This window comes from Achroia grisella, unplaced genomic scaffold, assembly GCF_030625045.1.
Source record: "Achroia grisella isolate CSIRO2021 unplaced genomic scaffold, CSIRO_AGI_Agris_v1 utg1241, whole genome shotgun sequence".
Lineage (NCBI taxonomy): Eukaryota > Metazoa > Arthropoda > Insecta > Lepidoptera > Pyralidae > Achroia > Achroia grisella.
Window position 1 is genome coordinate 1,204,839 of NW_026712604.1, and position 19,800 is coordinate 1,224,638.

Sequence of the window (19,800 nt, forward strand, 5' to 3'; positions counted from 1 at the left end):
TAACACTCGTAAGAGGTTAAAATGTTCTCTATATCTATATTCAGAAGGCATTCACTTCGAGTTTCTCAATGTCTACTTAAACCTAATGATGAACACACATGTACAAAAAAAATAATGTCTGACCGAAAATGCAACTCTAAAAATGCGGAGTAAGGTTTTATTTTTAATGATAAATGTTACTGTTAATAACTGGTATAAAATAATTTTATTTATTGATATTATTTTCTAACGATCTATTTCTATTCTAACGTACCTGGTACTTGGTAGATGTCTCGCGAGGGAGGTGCGACTTTTTAGGGACTGGATTGGTAGAGGCAAGAGCATAGCCTGAGTACCATAATTATTTCTTGTTCTTAATATATAAGTGATTGTAAAACAAACTCATTATAAAATCATTTGATATACCGACATCTGGATATCTGCTCAGGTAAACAAAAGTAAATATTTTTATAATTAGTTTCGATACAATGGGTTTGACATTTTTGGTAACATAACTTTCAAAATCAAATATTTTGAAAAGTAATATCCCTTAGGATATATTTAAATACAGGATGACTGCATGTGAAGACAGACTGTTCAAGATATAATGAAACCAAAATTTATATCTATTTATCATAAAGTTTGTTTGGTTGAAAGCGCAAAATTAAAAAACTACTGGTTCAAATTGATATATTCCAGCAGTGATGGTTAGCTCATTTATTAAGGAAGGTCCTAGGCTATTAACATCACGGTACAACTAATAGGTGCTGAGTATGAATGAAAAATGTTGCGAAACAGGTAAAGTGTGACGCAGGAAAAGTTGCTCGAGTCAGCTAGTATAACAAAACTAGTTTACAAAAATTGCTTAATATAAGACGTCAGATATGAAAATGTTCTTATTACCGATTGCGAATTGGTTTTAAAGGAATAATGTGTGAATACTAATATAGCAGAAATATGATGATATTTTGCAATAGGTAATTTATCTAATAGAAGTTACAGTAACTGACAGTAACTTGTAAACAGATCAATTACATTTAGTCTAAATTTTTTAGAGTCATTCTTATTAAATATTCTGTATACTAACCAGTATATAATATATTAATCTATCCATTCCTGGAACAATTTCCTGAAATAGTAATGCTAGTTTATTATTGCTTACTTTTTGAACTCGGTTACTATGATGAAATATTAATATAATTTAGCACCTGTCAATGAAATCCTACTAAACTGTTCATGAATTTTACCCTTATTCCTATTGTTTTTTCTTCTGTCACCTATATAACTCATGACCCCATAAATTACTTATAAAAAATAATAAGGAATCTTATGAAATATTTTTCAAATAATATAGAATGTTTTAAAGTTATGTTTCAGTCAGACATTATGAACAATCAACAGGAATATTTTTGGCTTCATCAGTTGACAATTAATAGTAAAAAAATGTCAATCAAAATTAATTATAATTGGCGATTATTACAAGCTGTAACGAAAATATTCATTACTTATTATATCAAATTTGTAACATAAATTATACACTATCAATACTTTATACACAAAATTGTTGAATTACTTTATTAAAAATATACCAGTCACACAATGTGCAATGGGTTACTGCGGTTTCTATAACATGCGACAGCAGCAGACGGCAGTTGTAGTCGTCATTAGGCAATAGATATTGTGACATTGATTCCGAGGTTCCCATTGTCTGCAAACAGCTGCGCAAGTGACGTATCAAACACAAGACAGTCGGAATTCATAATAGCTGATGATACACCTTCATGGATTGACCGTGGCATCGCTTCCCATGTGAGCCGCCGCCTGTGGCCATTCAGTTCCAGTCTGTACGCAAAGTTCTCAGCCTCCTTACGAGACCCTATGAGTTGGACTATAGCGAAGAACTGTTGATGACCATCAAACTTCTCCTGTTTTTCTAGTACTAACATAAAATGGTGATTAAAGCAGGACTGCATCATCACCCAGTCTACAGCTCCAGGTAGGTTGATGTCAGTGGCAAGGAACACTATATCCTCACCTTGCAGAGTAGTGATGCTCTTGTGGGACATCATTAAGTGTGGCATTACTTGGTCCAGACCACCTTGCCATTTACATGATGCCCCTGGGCATGGACAAGAATAAGGTCTGAACTCACAAGCTTCTTCATGTTCAGCTTTTTCTGTGTGTACTAATGTTACTGTGCAACCAGTGTTGGAGTGTTTACAAGGGAACATCACATTACTAGCTACCTTCTCCATAGCCAGGTTGCGGATGTTGCCGAGAGGGCCGCGACAGGTCGGGCAGCAGGACAGCTTGGGGCGGCAGCTGGAGCAGACGAGGTGCCCGCTCTGGCACTGCAGTATTGGGGGTAAAACATAATCGAAACAGACCGGACATTCAAATAGGGATGCTAGGTCCGCTGACATTGCGGTGGGCACGTTTACTAGAGCGGGTACTCCAGACACAGAACAACTGGAACCGCTAGCTCCACGCCGTTTGTTGTTTGTGCTCATGTCACCGTCACGCGCACATAAAACCTGTCGATCAACGACCAATCAGAGCCCCCTCGTTATCTAGAAAGTCAAGATGCAACCTTTAATTCTAAATATCCTTCATTTGTAACCTTCCACTGCTGTTTTTTTCCGTCTAGTTAGCACACTCGAGATAGTTTCCATTACAGTTCTTCGGGCCAATATTTTCAATAACGTAGATGTCGAAATAGGTCCATCAGATTTGAGGGCAAGTGAAGGTTTTTGTAGTTCTAACTTATGTTACACGTGTCCACCATTAGCCATTTAAGTGTGTTCGAAGTTTAAGTGATTAAGAAAGTTATATTTTATCACAACAGATTAAAATACAGGACAAAATAAAATTAATTCAGTGACGATCAATGGAACGAAAGAAAGAAATAAAACATTACATGGAATGACATTATGACATGACACTTGACTGACAGACAATAAGTACGTAACCATAGATTAGGGAAGTAAGGTTTTGGTTAGCTATGATGTCTGTCAATCATCTACATCACAGAGTAGGTATATATTAAATTAATAATCTACTAAGACAAAAGATAATAGTAGATAAAGTTTGCGATACGAGTATTATTATTCAATACGATTATAATCTAAATACTAGAGATATCTACCAAATCCAATAAATATTAATGTATGAATCGAGTAGTATGTATACGAGCCACGAATTAAAATGGTGTTAATTACATTAAAAAATTAGGGGGGGGGGTACATTATATTTTTTAGTTAATATTTTACAAGTTCCTTTTATTATTGAATAATTTAGGACTTATTATAATAGAAATGACTACATATTTAACTCTTTATAATTATAATGAAAATATAACAATACTCCAGTAATTCCTTTAAAATAAATAAAATTTTATGGCAAGACTAATATGGCGGCGATATACAAATTCAATTTTTACGTATAAGGTACGTATAACTTCCGAGTTTCTTACTTATTTTTCACGGTTAAATCTACTATACATTGTGATTGAGATGGTGTGACAAAGAAAATAACTATTTAAGAGTGTTTATAATTAAGTTTATTTTCATAAATATTACATCTATTTTAAGTCTAAAAGATATCATAAATTTTTAAATTACAAATAAAAATTACCCTTGTAACCTAAATGGTAACGAAATTACATTAAAGAAAATAAAGTTAGTAAAATCACAGATAACATAATATTACATAGTAAAATAGAGCGCCACATCTCGCTGATTAGTGTCTTCTAACATTTGCTACAATTAGTGTGAAAGAGACAAGTTACAAGGGAAGAAAACGTACACTGACTTATATCATTACTGAAAGAGACAAACGTATTTAATTGTGTCTCTTTCTAAAGAGAGGAACCATAACACTTAAATAAAACAGGACGGAATGTAAAATAAATACCGACTATTGTGTATTGTACTCTAAATTTAGAGAAAATATTTTTTAACTATTTTGTTTACACAGATAACATTAGAATACAAATTATTATACAAATATTTTGTATTTCAAATTGTACGACTTTTTTTTTCGGACTACTCTAATGCTATTAGCCGCAGCTGGCCTTTACAGCTTCACTGGACGATAGGTGGCGAGTTCAGATGGCACTTCAAACCCGCGGAAGGACTTATGGAGCGGCTGAGGGCCAACTTCCGTCTGACGGATACGGCTTTAGTCTGAGGGCACCGCTAGGGGTTCGAACCTCGGCTCAGGCCGTCGTAATTTCGATACCCGTTTGAATTGGACGGATTGTACGACTACAGCAACAATATTTTTAACGAATGACCGAATAGACGTACGTAATTATGCACCGACAAAATTAGCTCTGTAAGAATTTCTTTGTTTTGTTTGTGAATCCTGAAAATATTTTTATTACACAATTACCTACATGAATTAAACTAAGTAGATATAATTGTAAAAAATGACTAGATAGATTACAGATATTATAGACATATTAATACATTCTTTTAAAAGGCTCCTTAATAAACATGTTGAAGTATTTGCTAATATTTAATATAATAATAATATTATTTATGCTGATTTGCTTGAGAGCGTCGTGGCAAGATCCAAAAAGCCTGACACTGGTCGTCCGTACTCACCTAGGGCAGTGAAGGTGAATTTGGCTGATATGATAAGAATTCGTTTACGATGTCACCAAATTAATGATAATGCCCCAGGTAATCCCAGTCGTCAACATAAACACTACGCTACCAAGGAACAGGACATTGTCGACTATATCCGGACCAAAAGTAACCTGACATTGAGGGTGACGCAGCTGGAATCGAGTCACAACGCGAGCTCCAAATCGTTCGTGGCCCGGGTCCCTACTAATATGCTGCTCACCTTCATGAAAGAGACTACTGGCAGAAAGGGGTGACCTATCGGCGCTACCGAGGCAGATTGCCTTTGTCAGTGCCGTGACCATAGAAATAATTTTATTTACTTTTTATTATTATTTCTTACGTATGTTAGTCTATAATGTATACACTATATATATCTAATATGGGCCATGTAGCCTGTATTAAATGAATAAATAAATAAAAATAAAATAAACTATATTTACAGTTTATATTTTAGTAGTATTCTATTTCTATTGCAGTAGGTACATTGCATAATTTATATTAAAATGCATTATCTAAAAAAACGGAAACTACAAAAGGTACCAACTTAAAAATTTAACATTCAATTCCAAATTTTTTTTTGTTAATACAATTTATTTCAGGTATAAAACAAGCGATATGTTTTTATAAATAATATGGAAATTTATAGCATTTTTCAATAAAGTCTTATATAGAAAAAGATGCAAATACTAGTACGCAAAAGTAGTCGTAGATCCCGTGTTTCGTTTCGACTCTTTTAAACTGTGACATTCGTATTTATCTTTTGTTTTCCACATCAGTTGACGACGCCAAAAGGTTCTCGTGTCTCTATTGCCACACACAATGAACAAGAACAGAAAGAATCCTTGCGTGGTCACTGTGACTGTGAAGATATAGGCCGCAACTATATTGTGAGAAAAGAGTCCAAACACCCATGGCAGACCGAATAGGAACACCAATACCAAAGCGATGCGCACGCACTTGACTGCCTCCTGAAATTCGTCCACATTCTGTTTGCCCAACTTCTTATTCCTTGTACTCGACGATACCACTCCCATAATATAGAAGAATGATACGAAATTAGCCAGTAATATTATACATATTGGTGTGTATACAGTCAACCATAAACCCATACCTGACGGGTAACAGAAAGTACCACTAGGAGTCATCTCTTCAAAAGTACCTACGTATGAATACGGAGCGGCTAGAAGCAAAATACCAATAATCACAACAGGAGTTCCCCAAGAAATACTCGCAGTTATTAATACTTTATGAGATATATGCTTCGTGTAAGCATATTTAAACCCAACTGTATCTATATAAGCAATTATAGCTACCATCAACATCCAAAAGAATGAGGCGAGTAAAGAATAGTGCAATACGATACCATTGATCAAACATGGTAAGTTGTATACATCATATCTCATGTATATGATTACTAAGAAACAAACGGATAAAAGAAACAGTGCAATGCACAGCTGAAGCCAAATTCTGTTGCGAAAGTTAGAACGCCAAGATTTAAACATAACCGCTGTAAGTGCTATTATAAGTACACCAAAAATGGATAAAAAGCTGCCAATTATAGATAGTATTTCTAATATATGTTCATTGCGTTCGGAAAAGACAGGTCGCGGTATTAAAATCTCTGCAAAATGTGTGAGATGGCTGCATTGGCAGGTGTCTAAAATGGCGGGATTGCTTGACCTTATGAAAGTGCATCCTTCTTGCGACCAATATCCGGCACCATTTTCTAAAAATGCCCAGTAACCGCAGGATCGCCTCATATCTCGTTCTGGTCCAACTTTACGTCTGAAATGTATTCTCACCATCTGGGAAAGGAAGAATAAGAAAATAAATGTAATAATTCATTAACAGGGAGTTTAGTATTTTAGACCAAACAAATGGCATGGTTGGCCGTGTCATTGAGCTCCGTAAAACATGGTCGAGCGCAGTGAATGCTAGCGCATACATCATACTCGTGAACGAGTTCTGCTTGTTGGACTGGTCTGCTCTAATCACATAAATCTTGTTGTGTATTTAATATTTGACTCTAATAAATTAGTGCTAGTTGATATTCACACGTTTCGACTTATGTAAAGTTACAACTATTATTTAAAATAGTTTCTTGCTCATTTTTCTTGTAATGCGACAGCTTTCCGTTGAAGGGTAGATAAAAAAATGTTATTACTATTCAAGAGTGCTTAAATTAAGTTTATTTGCACAAAGGATTTTCTGTTTCTAGTCGACTACATAAATGACATGAGTTTGAATTATGTCGACGAAACAGTTATATCTTTTAACTATATGGTGATAGAAGCAGCGATAAAAAACCAAATGAATACGAGATACAGCGAAACGCTCGCTTTCTGCCACATTGGATTTCAAATACACCCAGTAAAATATGCATATTTCAAATACTGCGATTTCCATGACGGCGATAGTGTCGTCAGAGACACTGTTATATATATTATAGCTGTACCCGCGACATCGTTCGCGTGGAATTATAGTTTAGAAAAATAATATTCTAAAATAAAAGCAGCCTAAATGAAGCCTTATTACATCAGCTACTTGCCAAAAAAGTCCCGTCAAAATCGGTCCAGCCATTTCAGAAATTAGCCGGAACAAACAGACAGACAGACAAAAATGGTATAAAATATTATTTTGGTGTATGTACCGTATTTATATTCATATGCATGTACAGACACTCCAATTTTATTTATATTTTAATTATTATTTAATAAAAACAAAACATTTTATCCACTATCTTATATAGTCTAGTACTTTCTGATTTAGATTAGAATACTATAATATTCGATCATAACAAAGAATATTATAATTTTAAACTAATCTAATTTCAGTATAATAATTATCTAGAGCCAATTATAATAATTACATAAATTAATTAGAGACGGAGACGAGAGATGATTTACAAAAACAATTTATATTTTGACGTTTTTAACGGGAGTTTTAACGAGGAAGACTTTGTATGAGTATCTCTGCCTCACATATCGCATATCTAGTACAATACTGGTGTAATGCAGAACATAAAAATTTTTGAAATTAGACTTTAATTCGACAGTAATAAAGTGGACTTTCCAAAATTTTTGAGTTAAGCCAGTATTATAATAAGTGTGCGATATCGCCTCCAAGTAGCTTAGAACTTGTATTTCGGTTGAAGGGTGAACAAGGCAGTGAATTTACATGGTACGTAGGCATGATATTTTAATGCAACGGAATGGCAAAAATTTTGTATTACCACAGATAAGAAGTCCGTGGTGCTTTCCATGTATATTTTTTTTGCCAGCTACACAGTAGTCATAAGCTAAGCAGAAATTGTATTAAGGGTACTAGACAACTGATAGAAATACTTACATTTTTATGTAAATACCAGTACATGTTTTCCATGTATTATGCATGACAAACACCTAGACAGATACAAACAATTGTTTATGCTCGTGGTTACAAATGTTTGTACTGTTAGACAAATCGAACAAATTGTAGCAAAAAAAAAAAACGACTTCAAAAGTAAAAAAAAAATTGGCCAATTTGAAAATGTTATCTTTCATTAAAAAAAACTTATTAAAGAAGTATCAAATATTGGAGTCGGTTAAAAATTCAATTACCATAATAATTACACTTAAGTCCAGCGACCCGGGGTCTTGCCCCCTCCCACAGAAGGGTGCAGAAGATCTGAGTGAAAAAAGAAATGTCTTTAATAAGAAGAAGGTAGGTACCTCTCCAGCGTCGAAGAGAGTCACATTCTCTACGTTAATGCTGATCACGCGACTGTTGACTGCTGACACCCCTGAGTAGTGGAAAGCTCGGTCATCGTGGAAGACCACAAAGCTTATACGTCTCGGAGAATTCAGTACAGACGGTGGCAGGTCCACCACAGCTTCACTCTCGCTCTCCATGATATGCATTTCATCGATGTCCTCTTAATTACAAAAGTAGATTTTGTTAAAATCATAGTTATACGATTTACCAATAGACTATTACATAGTAAGTCATACCATGATGATGATGATTATAATGATGATGGGAATGATGATAATGATAATAATAATCTAGGACAATTTGCAGCGCCGTCTAGTCCCAAGCTAAACAGAGATTGTGTTATGGGTAATAGACACCTGATAGATCTTTTTTGTAAATGCATACATCATAAAATAGAAAGCACTCAGATCAAATAATCATACTTGAATACAAATTTCTGTACCGAGCGAGGACTCGAACCCGCTACCATCGGAGGCAAGTCGGCGTGCTAAACCGTTAGTTATTATTATATTACAGAATACACACCATTTATAAACTCGAATGCATCATTAATGAAGCCATCGACTTCTCTACGGGCCACCCTCAACCCTCTGATAGGGTTGAGGTCCCCAGCGTCAGCTATCAACATTGCTATATTGTTTTTCACTAGTATAGCATTTGAAGACTCATTGAGATCTATTCTGGAGCCCAGTTCATCCAGCATCTGTAGCATCTCGCCAGGAATAATTACGTCTTCATCTATACTTAGCACATTATTTATCTAGAAGAAACAATAAGGTATAATCCAAACACGTAATAAAATCGTATGCTTTTCCACTCACTACTTTTAAACCATGCAACGTGTTCCGTATTCCGTACCTCCTTAGTCTAAGCAGATTGTATCACCGGCTTACTTACTGAAGCAAAGGGCGCTCGGTAATACTGGCCACAAATAAATACTTAATTAAATTAAAAAATTAAATTTCGAATTTAAAATAAAAAAACAATTGAAAACAAGAACTGGAATAAAAGGGACGCTCCGTATTTTTAACTATATAAAACAAGATAATTAATGATTTATTTAATATAATATATCGGGACGTTCTAGAGCAAAGGTGAGTAAGTTTGGTGTTACATTGCTTACTTTGGGCTGTTCGGAGTGTGGAAGACGTTCTTCCAGGTCGAAATCATATTTCTGCTTCCTTTTTCATTAATTCTATTCTTTTTAGTAAATACAGTCCACTTTCTTTTTTATATATTACTTTAAGGATTCGTAATCCAGCATAACGGATATTGTCACGGTTTTCATTATATGTAATTAAGCAGTACGTAGTAGCAAGAACTTATTTGTTTGTGTGTAGTCTGTGTGAGTTCACGAAGAGAGAAGAGAGAACGAGAAGAGCATTGTATGTTATATGCTATGTTACCGAACATGGGTCACTACTATTGTTATATTGGGCTTATATTGATAGTTGTGTAAGTAAAAATTCGAGAATTTCTTCCGAAAGGCTCATGCGTATGCTATCTCCATCTTATTAAAGTACATCCGTGTAAAATAAAAGTTGGTCGCTAAATTAAATAATTTATTTGTTCAAATTGTAGGCAGCTACTAACTTACGAGTAGTACGAGTAACAAAAAAGTTTGTAGAATTTTAGTCTACTTTTTTTGTATATACTTTTGTGCAAGCCAAGCCAGCTATTCTGAAAGCTGTTGTAGTAATGTTCCCATTATAGGTATTTAGGTTTAAATAAACAGGTTTTTGAAATATTCCTTTAGTACTAATATTTGTAAAAGGATCTTACCTGATCAAATACGTCGGTGACGTCATCCATGTATATGGGGGTAGTATCGCTGTCTAATAGGTTTTTAAGATCGTCTAAAATCTGGTCAACTTGCTCGTCAGGCTGAAAACAAAACGTATTCAAAATTATTATACTAATTTTCTTCATCTCATTTGGTAATTTTCAGTTACTGAAAGTTAGTAAGGGGACAAGTAGAAAGTATTTACGTTAAAATTACGATTGAAACTATTTCTATCGAGCTTGGATGATTGGGAGATTCAGTCTATAAATCTCTATAATAGAACAAATACCTACATCGTAATTTTGTCCCTTGGACACACTCCCCTTAAGTAAACTATGAATTACGATTATTTTTAGAAACACACATTCTTTTTAAGTAAATTGCGAATTAAGATTATATTTATGAAGACAAACAAACTTACTGTTAACACAACGGTTGTTGTCTTTAACGTAGTGCTGCTTGTAGACGTTTCTGCTTCGGTTGATTCCTCACTAGTCGTATAAGGAATTGAGAGGGTTGTATTCGTTGTTGTAGTCGTATTATTAACTACAAAGAATTCATAAATTACTTAATGTATTTATATTGTATAATGGTTAGCTTCGATACCATTAGCATGTGTGAAAACACAAATATTCAGTGCGAAAACCTGACCACCATTACTGGAAGTGATATATATTTTTCCTAATGTAATTTAAATTGGACTCTATTTTCCGCAATTAGCCTCTCATCTGGACCGTTGTACGTGTAGAGTCGAGACTGATAAAGTAGCCAAGCTCCATCCAAAAGAGCAAAAGTCTCCTGGTATCGCTACAGGCTTCACGGAGCGACTTCACTCTTTCGAGGATTTGTGTTCGTGTTGTGGCCATTGCTACGCACGCCAGGATCACCTGAGCGGCCGTTTTATCACCCATTGTGTACAGGTGTTTGTTTAAGGGACAGTGGCCACTTATTGTCCCTATTATTATTTTGAGATCGTTATTGGATCTACATCCTTACTGCGACAAGTGGTTCAACTCTTAACGACACATCATCAGGCAATGAATGAGGTTGGATGCAGTTTGGAAGCCTAGTGTAAATGAACTTCCGTAAAATAACACCTAATTTGGTAAAAATAAATCATAAATTGATAAATATATATATATATATTCGTACATAGTTACATATAATAAAACTGTTCATCACGAATGTAATACTAGAGGGTTAATCAGAGGAACTTAAACTCTTGACATGCTTATATTTCACTGAATAAATTACAAGGCAGCATATCCAAGGGGTGAACATACGTACCACCTCTTTATAGAATTTGTTATTGTAGTTTCTTGAAGACAATGATTATGAATTTTATCTTACATCACATTTGTATAAATCTATATTTTAGACTGCATTTTCAATTTTGGAAACGTTGGTAATAATCTAAAGTTTTTGAAATCATGTACAGACTCATTTGAAAAGAATAAGCGCTGAGTTTCTTATCAGTTCTTTTAAGCTCGAAAGCACTCCGAACTAACAACAAGTAATAGACCTACAGAAATAAATGTATTTTCGTTAATCCGAAACATGACGTTAGGTTCACAAGCTGGTACGTAGAGTTCAAATAGTAATGTGGACATGACATGACAAATGTTGCGCTAATTACGAGAATGAAAGTGGATAATTCCTCTGGTTACCCCATCTGGGACAAAAATCGTAATATTATTATGCTTTCTTCAAGGGGTTTAAAGATAAAGCATTAGCTTTATCTATACAGACCTGTGTCGTTGTTTATGGTTATGTATTGAGCAATGTACGACGTGTCAGAACAGTCACATAAGTGCAGTATTCCTGGTTCAACATCAGCATTCCTGCAAGAGGAAGGCGTCCAAATGCCTTGCTCTTTCTTATCGTTGGATCTTGACCAACTCACGCACATATACTGAGCCGCTTCCAAGGTCGGTTTGAGGTAATATTGTATTCTCTATGAAAGCAATACAATTCATATTAGTTTATTTTTGATTAGGTTCCCCAGATTTTGTACAGTTTCAGGTAACGCTTTAGTATGGAATTATATATAAGAAATAGCTGTTCCCGCGACTTTGATCGCGTGGAATTTTATTTTATTTTTCTTAAATAAAAGTAGCCTAAGTTACTCCTGATTACATCAGCTATCTGCCACAAAAGTCCCGTCAAAATCGGTCCAGCCATTTCAGAGATTAGCCGGAACAAACAGACAAAAATGGTAAAAAATGATATTTTGGTGTATGTACCGTATTTATATTCATATGCATGTAGTAAAAAACGGTTATTTCAATTTTACAAACAGACACTCCAATTTTATTTATATGTATAGATGATAGTAACAAAGTATCTCACTTACGTCATGATGTGACATGTCGACGTTAATATTGATGATTGGGCTGTTGATATATGGGTGACCATAAGGAATTTTAAATCTGCCCAGATTGTAGTCTTGTCGGAATATTACAAAACCGACGCGAGATCTAGAAAGCAAGGAGTCTGGAATATAAATCACTGCGTCGCTTACGTTCGTCCAGAGTAATGTTTTATTATGTTTATCTGTGTGGAAGAATAAAATAAATTATTATCCGTATGGTAACCTGGCTTCCAAAAAATGTCTGCAGCCAGCCATTATTTTTTGAAGCCAGGGTTTTCCAGTGAAAACCTTAATAAGTAAAAATAACCCTGGACAACTAACACAGCGCCATATAGTCACATGGTAAGCAGAGCTTGCGTTGTAGGTACTAGATAACTGATATAAGTACTTAGCTATTTTTTTTGTAAATACATAGAAAACACCCAGACTGATACAAACAAACACAATACAAACAATCATACTTATGAATACAAATGTTTGTAACGTGCGAGGAAACGAACCCGCGACTATCGGAAGCAAAGCGGTATAGTAAATAGCTAGACCACCGAGGACGTCAATAAATTAAGATAATGTTATAAATAATCAATACAATAAACTAACTACATTTTCGAGCATAATAAAACATGAATCAACACGTGGTTGAAATTACATAACCCAAGTTACACCGATTTAGATTCGCAACAGATAAGAATCATAACTTTAGATATGACGAACGACCGATATTAATGATAATTCTTGTTAGTATGTAGAATTTACAGCAAAAAGTGAGGCAGTTGAGTATTTATCAGTAGTCTCGCAAATTCTATTACAATATGAAATCTGGAATATTAAAATCAAATGAATTTGGTCTCATATATAGTCCAAAGTGGGTGCTGCAAAGAATCTAGAAGAAGAAAATCTTAATTCAATAAGCATAATGAATAATAGCACTGAATGCATTTATTTCAATGGATGTTGTTTAAAAGAAAGTATAATGAAATAATTTGATATGATTTTATTCTTCGTATGAATGAGTTTTTAGAATGATGCTAACAATGTCAGATTAAGATAATGGTTATGATAATGATGATGATCAATATATATACAATAAAATGTTAGCGAAAATATTTGCTAATGGAGTTAATATTTTTTTTATAATTACAGAATTGTTGTTGAAAGTCATTAAATATATGGAGGAGGTATAAAATGAAAAAGTATATATGATAAGAGCCAAAAAAAAATGAATACTTAAAGTTGGATAATACACACTCACAATCAATGAGATAAGGGGAAGAAGATGTATGTAATACCCACGCACGGTTTCGAAATATATGTAATTATCTTTTTTGGGATCTATCGCCAAACTAACGTTTCAGGTGAATAGGCTTGCGTCAAGGCCAAGTTTTCAGCGCATAGGACTTCCAGGAGCCGCGATCCTTCAAGGTTACACTGTGGGGGAAGCTCTCAGCGACGTAACAAAAACAGCCCTGACTGGCTATGTTTTTATAACTTTCGTTATAAGGAAAATGCATTAAACCTTGTAACTGGAGGGATAACAGTAACCAGGAAAACTAAATGCCACACAGGCTGCGGCTGGCGACTGTACGGCAAATTTCAGTACTAACCGCCTTTGTGCAGCAGACAGACAAAGTGGACTAATATTTTTAGTGGACATAGGAGCTAATACATCAGTGTTACCGATAAGTAAACATTATTCTAAGTGCTCAAATAATTGTGATAAATATAAGTTATAATTCTGCAGCTAACGGTTCAGTAATAAAGACATATGATATGCATATTCTAATATTAAATCTATACCTAAGAAGATCATGTAGATGGACATTTGTAATTGCCGACGTTAAACAGCCCATTTTAGGTGCTGATTTTCTTTTATCATAAATTAGTGGTAGATTCAAGTACAAAAAATTGACAGATAGTGTAAATTTAAATATTATTGGTAGTATGACTAATTATTGCGAGTCATCTATTAAGACTATAGACGAGAATCATGTATATAGCGACATATTATGTAAATATCCTAATATAATTAAACCAGTAAATTTTAAAGAAGTTAACTCTAAGAGTGTTGTATTTCATCACATAGAGACCTCGGGTACTGCAGTGTTCGCGCGTGCCAGATACTTGCTGCCGGATAGATACGCGAAGGTAAGAAATGAATTTAGGATTATACAAGAATTTGGAATCTACAGGCCAGCAAAGCCCCGACATGTAGTGGACTTGCCCAAGTCCCCTACATGTCGTGGCAAAGTAAAACGGCAGCTTGAGACCTTGTGGCGACTACAGAGGTCTTAATGCTATCACGAAGCCTGACAGTTATCCGTTACCCCGGCTGCAGGACTTTACATACCTTTTGGCAGGTAAGAAATGGTACAGTCGTTTAGATATTTCTAGAGTCTACCACAATATGTCGGTAGCCGGGGAGGATATCGAAAAACTACCATCATAACACCTTTTAGTCTTTTCGAGTTTCCACTTATGAGTTTTGGTGATTGATGACGTCATTATCACAAGTGAAGATGAAACACAGCATCGCAAGCATTTATAATTAGTTCTTCAACGTTTTAACGAGTACAGAATTACTATTAATCTTTCGAAATGCGAGTTTGGTAAACAAGAAGTAGAATTTTTAGGGTACAAGGTACGTAAACAGTAGATATACAGTGGAGAATATTACAGACGAACACTCCAATTTTATTTATATGTATAGATGAATGTAGAGTTCATTTTCTAGAAAAAAATAGTTTTTGATTCTATTCACAACATTATCCACCAAGGTCTTCGTATGTCATTCATATAATAGCAGGATTAGGTAGTTTTGACTTTTGCAATGGATTTGTACGTATGTATTCTTGTAGACCTTATAGATTCTTTGCAGATATCAAATAAAGGTAGACATGATTTTATTTATACTGGTAATACACATTTTTGTTGTTTCAATCAAACAGTGTAATATATATGTATACTATAAATTTATTTACGTATTTCAGACAGCTATTAGTTGGTTAGGTTAATTTCATTATTTTTCTTATAAATGTTAATTGTGTAATTAGAGTTCTTGAGCCTTCGGTTAACATTTGTAGAAAATGCTTATTGAAAACTATGCGTAATTGAAACTCAGTATCATCAGCATACAATGTGTTTTGTAAACGTTCGTTAGTAACGAGTAAGTGTACAACTTACTCGTTAGTAACGAACGTTTTTACTAAGATTACGATTTGTAGTAAGATTAGTAATGTGTTCGATTTACATTTTTTTTTTTGTTAATTTAGTTTTGAAATATTGAGGTGCTGTATAGCTCAGGGATGCTAGAGAGCTCCGTAACCGTAACCGAAACTATCGGATATCCGATATAAAAAATATTCGTAACCGTAACCGAATCCGAAATAAAAGCTTCGGATAATACCGGATAGGGACGGAGCCTAATTGAGACACGATATGTAACCATTTTATTAGCTATTTGTATTTTACTTTTGACATTCCTTAAAAATTAACCCGTAACCGAAATTATCCGAAACTAACGGATAATCCGAAATAATTTCATATCCGCATCCGTATCCGTATCCGGTATTTTGTCGAAATTTCATATCCATAACATCCTTGCTGTGCTATGCACGCATATACAGTATAAGTACGAGTATGATCATATTACATCGCGTTGCATAGCGCACCTACTGCATGTCCCTGCCCAGTCTTGTACTAAATGTTATGTATAAAATAACGTATTACATCCGTGATAAAGACTGGGTTTTCATTTTGTCAACTCACCTAAACCACACCCGAACACGCTACATTGTTTACAATCTGTACTGCTCATATATAATACATAACATAAAACCGCGAAATAGGTATAAACAGTAATATATATTGATCAGGAAAATATACTCACCACAGAAATATTGAAATGATGTGTTAGTAAAACTATTTCCACCCGTATTAACTATATTTAATCCTGCTATATGTATTTGTGGATCTAATATTAGTAATGCAACATTGTTTTCTATTATATGTTCAATCAGGGATTCATTGAGATTTATAATGTTTATTAGATTGTCCAATCCAAGTAGTATAGAACTGTTTAATGTCACATTTGTTGCTAGTAGCATATTTGTAATATTGTTAACCTAAAAATATTAGCGTATTAATAAAACAAAATGACATTTCTTCATGTTTCGTGCTCTCAGTCCGTCATACTAGTGAACGATTGCTGCTCGACTGGGAGAAGTCTGTTCTATTCACTATGACTGCTTATCTAGTTACTTAAGGAGTTGATTGTGAATACAATATTATGACTCTAATGAATTAGTGCTAGTTGGTAGTATGTATTCATAGTATACGAATGTAAAGTTACAACAATTATTTAAAAGATCAACACGCAAGTTTCTTGCTCGTTCTTCTTGTAATGAAACAGCTTTCCGAATAAGAGATAAATTAAAAACAATATAAGTATGTTTATTCAAAAGTGCTTAAATTTAAGGTTATTTGAATAAAGAATTTTCAAGTTTAACAAGTTATTTTGAGTTACTTACTCGTTCTATGACTGGCTGAACATCATTTACGTAGACAGGATTAGTATCCTTTGTTAAGATTTCAATATCTTTTAGAATTGAGTCCATAACCTGTACAAGAAAATTAAAATTTATATATCCAAGTTGAATATCATTGAAAATTATATAAAGAGGGTTTTACGTTATCTCTAATATATAAAATTTTCGTGTCACAATGTTTGTAACAAAACTCCTCCGAAAATGTTTGACCGATTCTTATGAAATGTTGCGTGTATATAATAACTAATTCCCAGACCTGTTGAGATCCGGGAATTTGACGTAAACTATTTATAACCTTAAGTAATAAGTCGGCGTTTAAAAATATTTGATTGTTTTTGTGATTTACGATTTTGATGGTAAAATAACGTTGACCGTGTCAGCTAGTAGGGTAAAACCCGGATAGATGCGCCACTTTTTGAAATTGCCTCCTAATTCTATAAATATAACTGTTATACGAACAATTTCTATGTATGTAACTAGTTTAATTATTTATATTGAATAATTCTGTTTTTTGACCTATCAATTTACAGATTTTGCAGAATTTAGCTTTTTGTGGAACCCTTATGGATGGATGCTTATGTGTATGGATAGTTGCCCCATCATGAAAATGCTAAGAAGGATGATGCCCTTTATACTGGTGTAAACGAAAAACGCAACCAAAGATCAAGAACCTCACTCAAACAGCAATTTTGCTTTTTTAAAAATATTTTTATTGTTATCGTTTTAAATAATATTATATAAAAAAAAAAACATTTTGAAAGCAATTGTTCAACAAAAATATGGCTTCTTAATTGCTATTATAAAATTTTAAAGTGATATAGTTATGCTTATTATTTAAATTAAAATAGACCGGATTTAGTTCAACAAAACCGTCGACGTAAAAGGTGCCCCTAATGGCACTTATACCTAGAAAATTTAGGGCAACTATCCTTTGTGATAGGGACAGGTGTCCAAGTATTTTTTAAATAAATTAAAATGAAAACAGCTACCATTTACATCTAGATATACACTTAATGAGCCAATATATTGACGTAATAGAAAATATAACAGAATTTAGTACTATTTATAAAGATACACAATGGCACATACTAACCTTAAAATCTTTTATGTATTTCTGAAGTTCGTTGCGAATATGATTACATGCACAAGCGAAATACATTCTCACTGAACAACAGTCTGCAGATAATTAAGATGCAGGGTGAGATCCGCTCCTACATGTAGGTACTATTAATTCTTAGTCACGAGTTTCGGAAGTATGTTTTTTTGAAAATGAGGCCTATCCCAATGCGGCATCTATACTGGTTTTACCCTAATTATATTTAAATATATAATGTAGTATTTCAGAAAACTGTCATAAACTATGCATCTCACCTGCCGTACGTCGCGTGTTTGATGTACTATGTGTACGTCATCAGTTTTTAGTACTTTTTGTTCTCTTTTCCCTGGCTGGGAGTAAATAGTTTTTCATGAAAAGAATAATTGAAGTTACTTCTCTATAAGAAAATTAAAGTCATTTGTCACGAGATCAATACGAGAGTAAATCAAAGATTAGCAATCAAAAATAACAACTCAAACTTTTTAGAATTACCGTAGATACGCTGAGAAATAGACACAATCAGTGGAATAAAAATTTTATAAGTACAGATTAAGTAATTCTAAAATTTAACCAGTTCCTTTCCATGATCCCGTCCTGTTTTCTGTTTGTTAGTGGCATATTTGGCAATAGTAACTTACTTACTTACTTACCAAAAGAAAAAAATGTATAACCCAATGTGATTTAAAAAAGAAAAACCTTCAAATAAAATCAGTGCAAATAATTGGTAGGTATCTATGCTTCTAGTAACAACGGCATCTGACATTTAAACTCGATATTGGGCTTGATTGTCTCGAATTAGGAGTCGTGAAAAAACATCACTACTTCAACCTTTCTTTAAAAATGGAACAGCCACAGTTGTTTGAACGACCAGCCTATTGTAACTAATCGGCATAAAAGTATTTTATTAAAAAATAAATGATTATTATTTGTGGTTAATGATAAATACCTTTTTGGTTGTTCCATTAGTAGATTTAAATTTGGAATGTTGTAGTTCCTTCGCAGAGGTCTCTGTTATATTTTTAGTTGAGTTTACGATTAATACATTCGATAATGTTTTTTCATTAACGATACCTGTTAAAAATATTAATAAAATATCGGTTAGGCTGCTGTCATAGATTATACAGGGATCGGGGAATAAAGATAATTTGAATTTGAATTTGGATCTCAATTAATTTGAACTTTGTGATAAAATACGTAACAATTAATTCATTCGAGACGTATGTAGCATATATTTCTACTAAGTTTTATTTATTTATTTATATGTTTGTGAGTTTGAATATTCAGAGTGTTCTCAGGTATCACTGATCCGCTTTTGAAATATCCTTTAATGTTGGATAGCCCATTTCTGGAGGAATGATGAGGAAATGGAGAAAATGTGACGCGGACTGAGTTGCGTTAGCTAGTCATTTATTATTTGATCAAGAATTACCTGTATTACTTGTAATTGGTATTATATCCTCCATACTTGCAGAATCACTTATATCTGAGTCAATATTTAACAAAGTATTGTTATTATGCAGTCCGGTGTCGGGGCTGACATGTTCGCAATCCTCATTTCTATGACTATGTGATTTATCTGCCTTTATTTGAGACCGTGAGAGTATGAGAACATATATTATAAAAGTCTGACGTAATAGACTCAT

The 19,800-nt window shown here is 33.8% G+C and overlaps 2 protein-coding genes across 2 annotated transcripts; both read right to left on the minus strand.

The window, feature by feature from the left end:
* Positions 1-1,425: 1,425 nt before the first annotated feature.
* LOC131854638 (E3 ubiquitin-protein ligase SIAH1A-like) lies at positions 1,426-2,884 on the minus strand. The gene has a single exon (XM_059205768.1). It carries the CDS (start codon positions 2,487-2,489, stop codon positions 1,644-1,646), a length of 846 nt encoding a protein of 281 aa, XP_059061751.1. The 5' UTR covers positions 2,490-2,884; the 3' UTR covers positions 1,426-1,643.
* Positions 2,885-5,210: 2,326 nt separating this feature from the next.
* Positions 5,211-19,800, minus strand: LOC131854662 (adhesion G-protein coupled receptor G2-like). Its single transcript, XM_059205794.1, has 12 exons — positions 19,587-19,800; positions 19,104-19,228; positions 18,433-18,507; positions 17,044-17,133; positions 16,404-16,638; positions 12,500-12,699; positions 11,896-12,100; positions 10,568-10,692; positions 10,146-10,247; positions 8,889-9,123; positions 8,321-8,523; positions 5,211-6,415 (listed from the first exon to the last, which is right to left on the minus strand). Exons 1-12 carry the CDS (start codon positions 19,798-19,800, stop codon positions 5,297-5,299), a joined length of 2,928 nt encoding a protein of 975 aa, XP_059061777.1. The 3' UTR covers positions 5,211-5,296.

Coding starts and splice junctions, on each gene's coding strand:
- LOC131854662 (XM_059205794.1), bottom strand. CDS start 19,800: ATGAGTCTATTACGTCAGACTTTTATAATATATGTTCTCATACTCTCA. Junction 12,700..16,403: donor ATCATTTCAATATTTCTGTG/GTGAGTATATTT, acceptor TCTTCCACACAG/ATAAACATAATAAAACATTA. Junction 6,416..8,320: donor CTCTCTTCGACGCTGGAGAG/GTACCTACCTTC, acceptor TTCCTTTCCCAG/ATGGTGAGAATACATTTCAG.
- LOC131854638 (XM_059205768.1), bottom strand. CDS start 2,489: ATGAGCACAAACAACAAACGGCGTGGAGCTAGCGGTTCCAGTTGTTCT.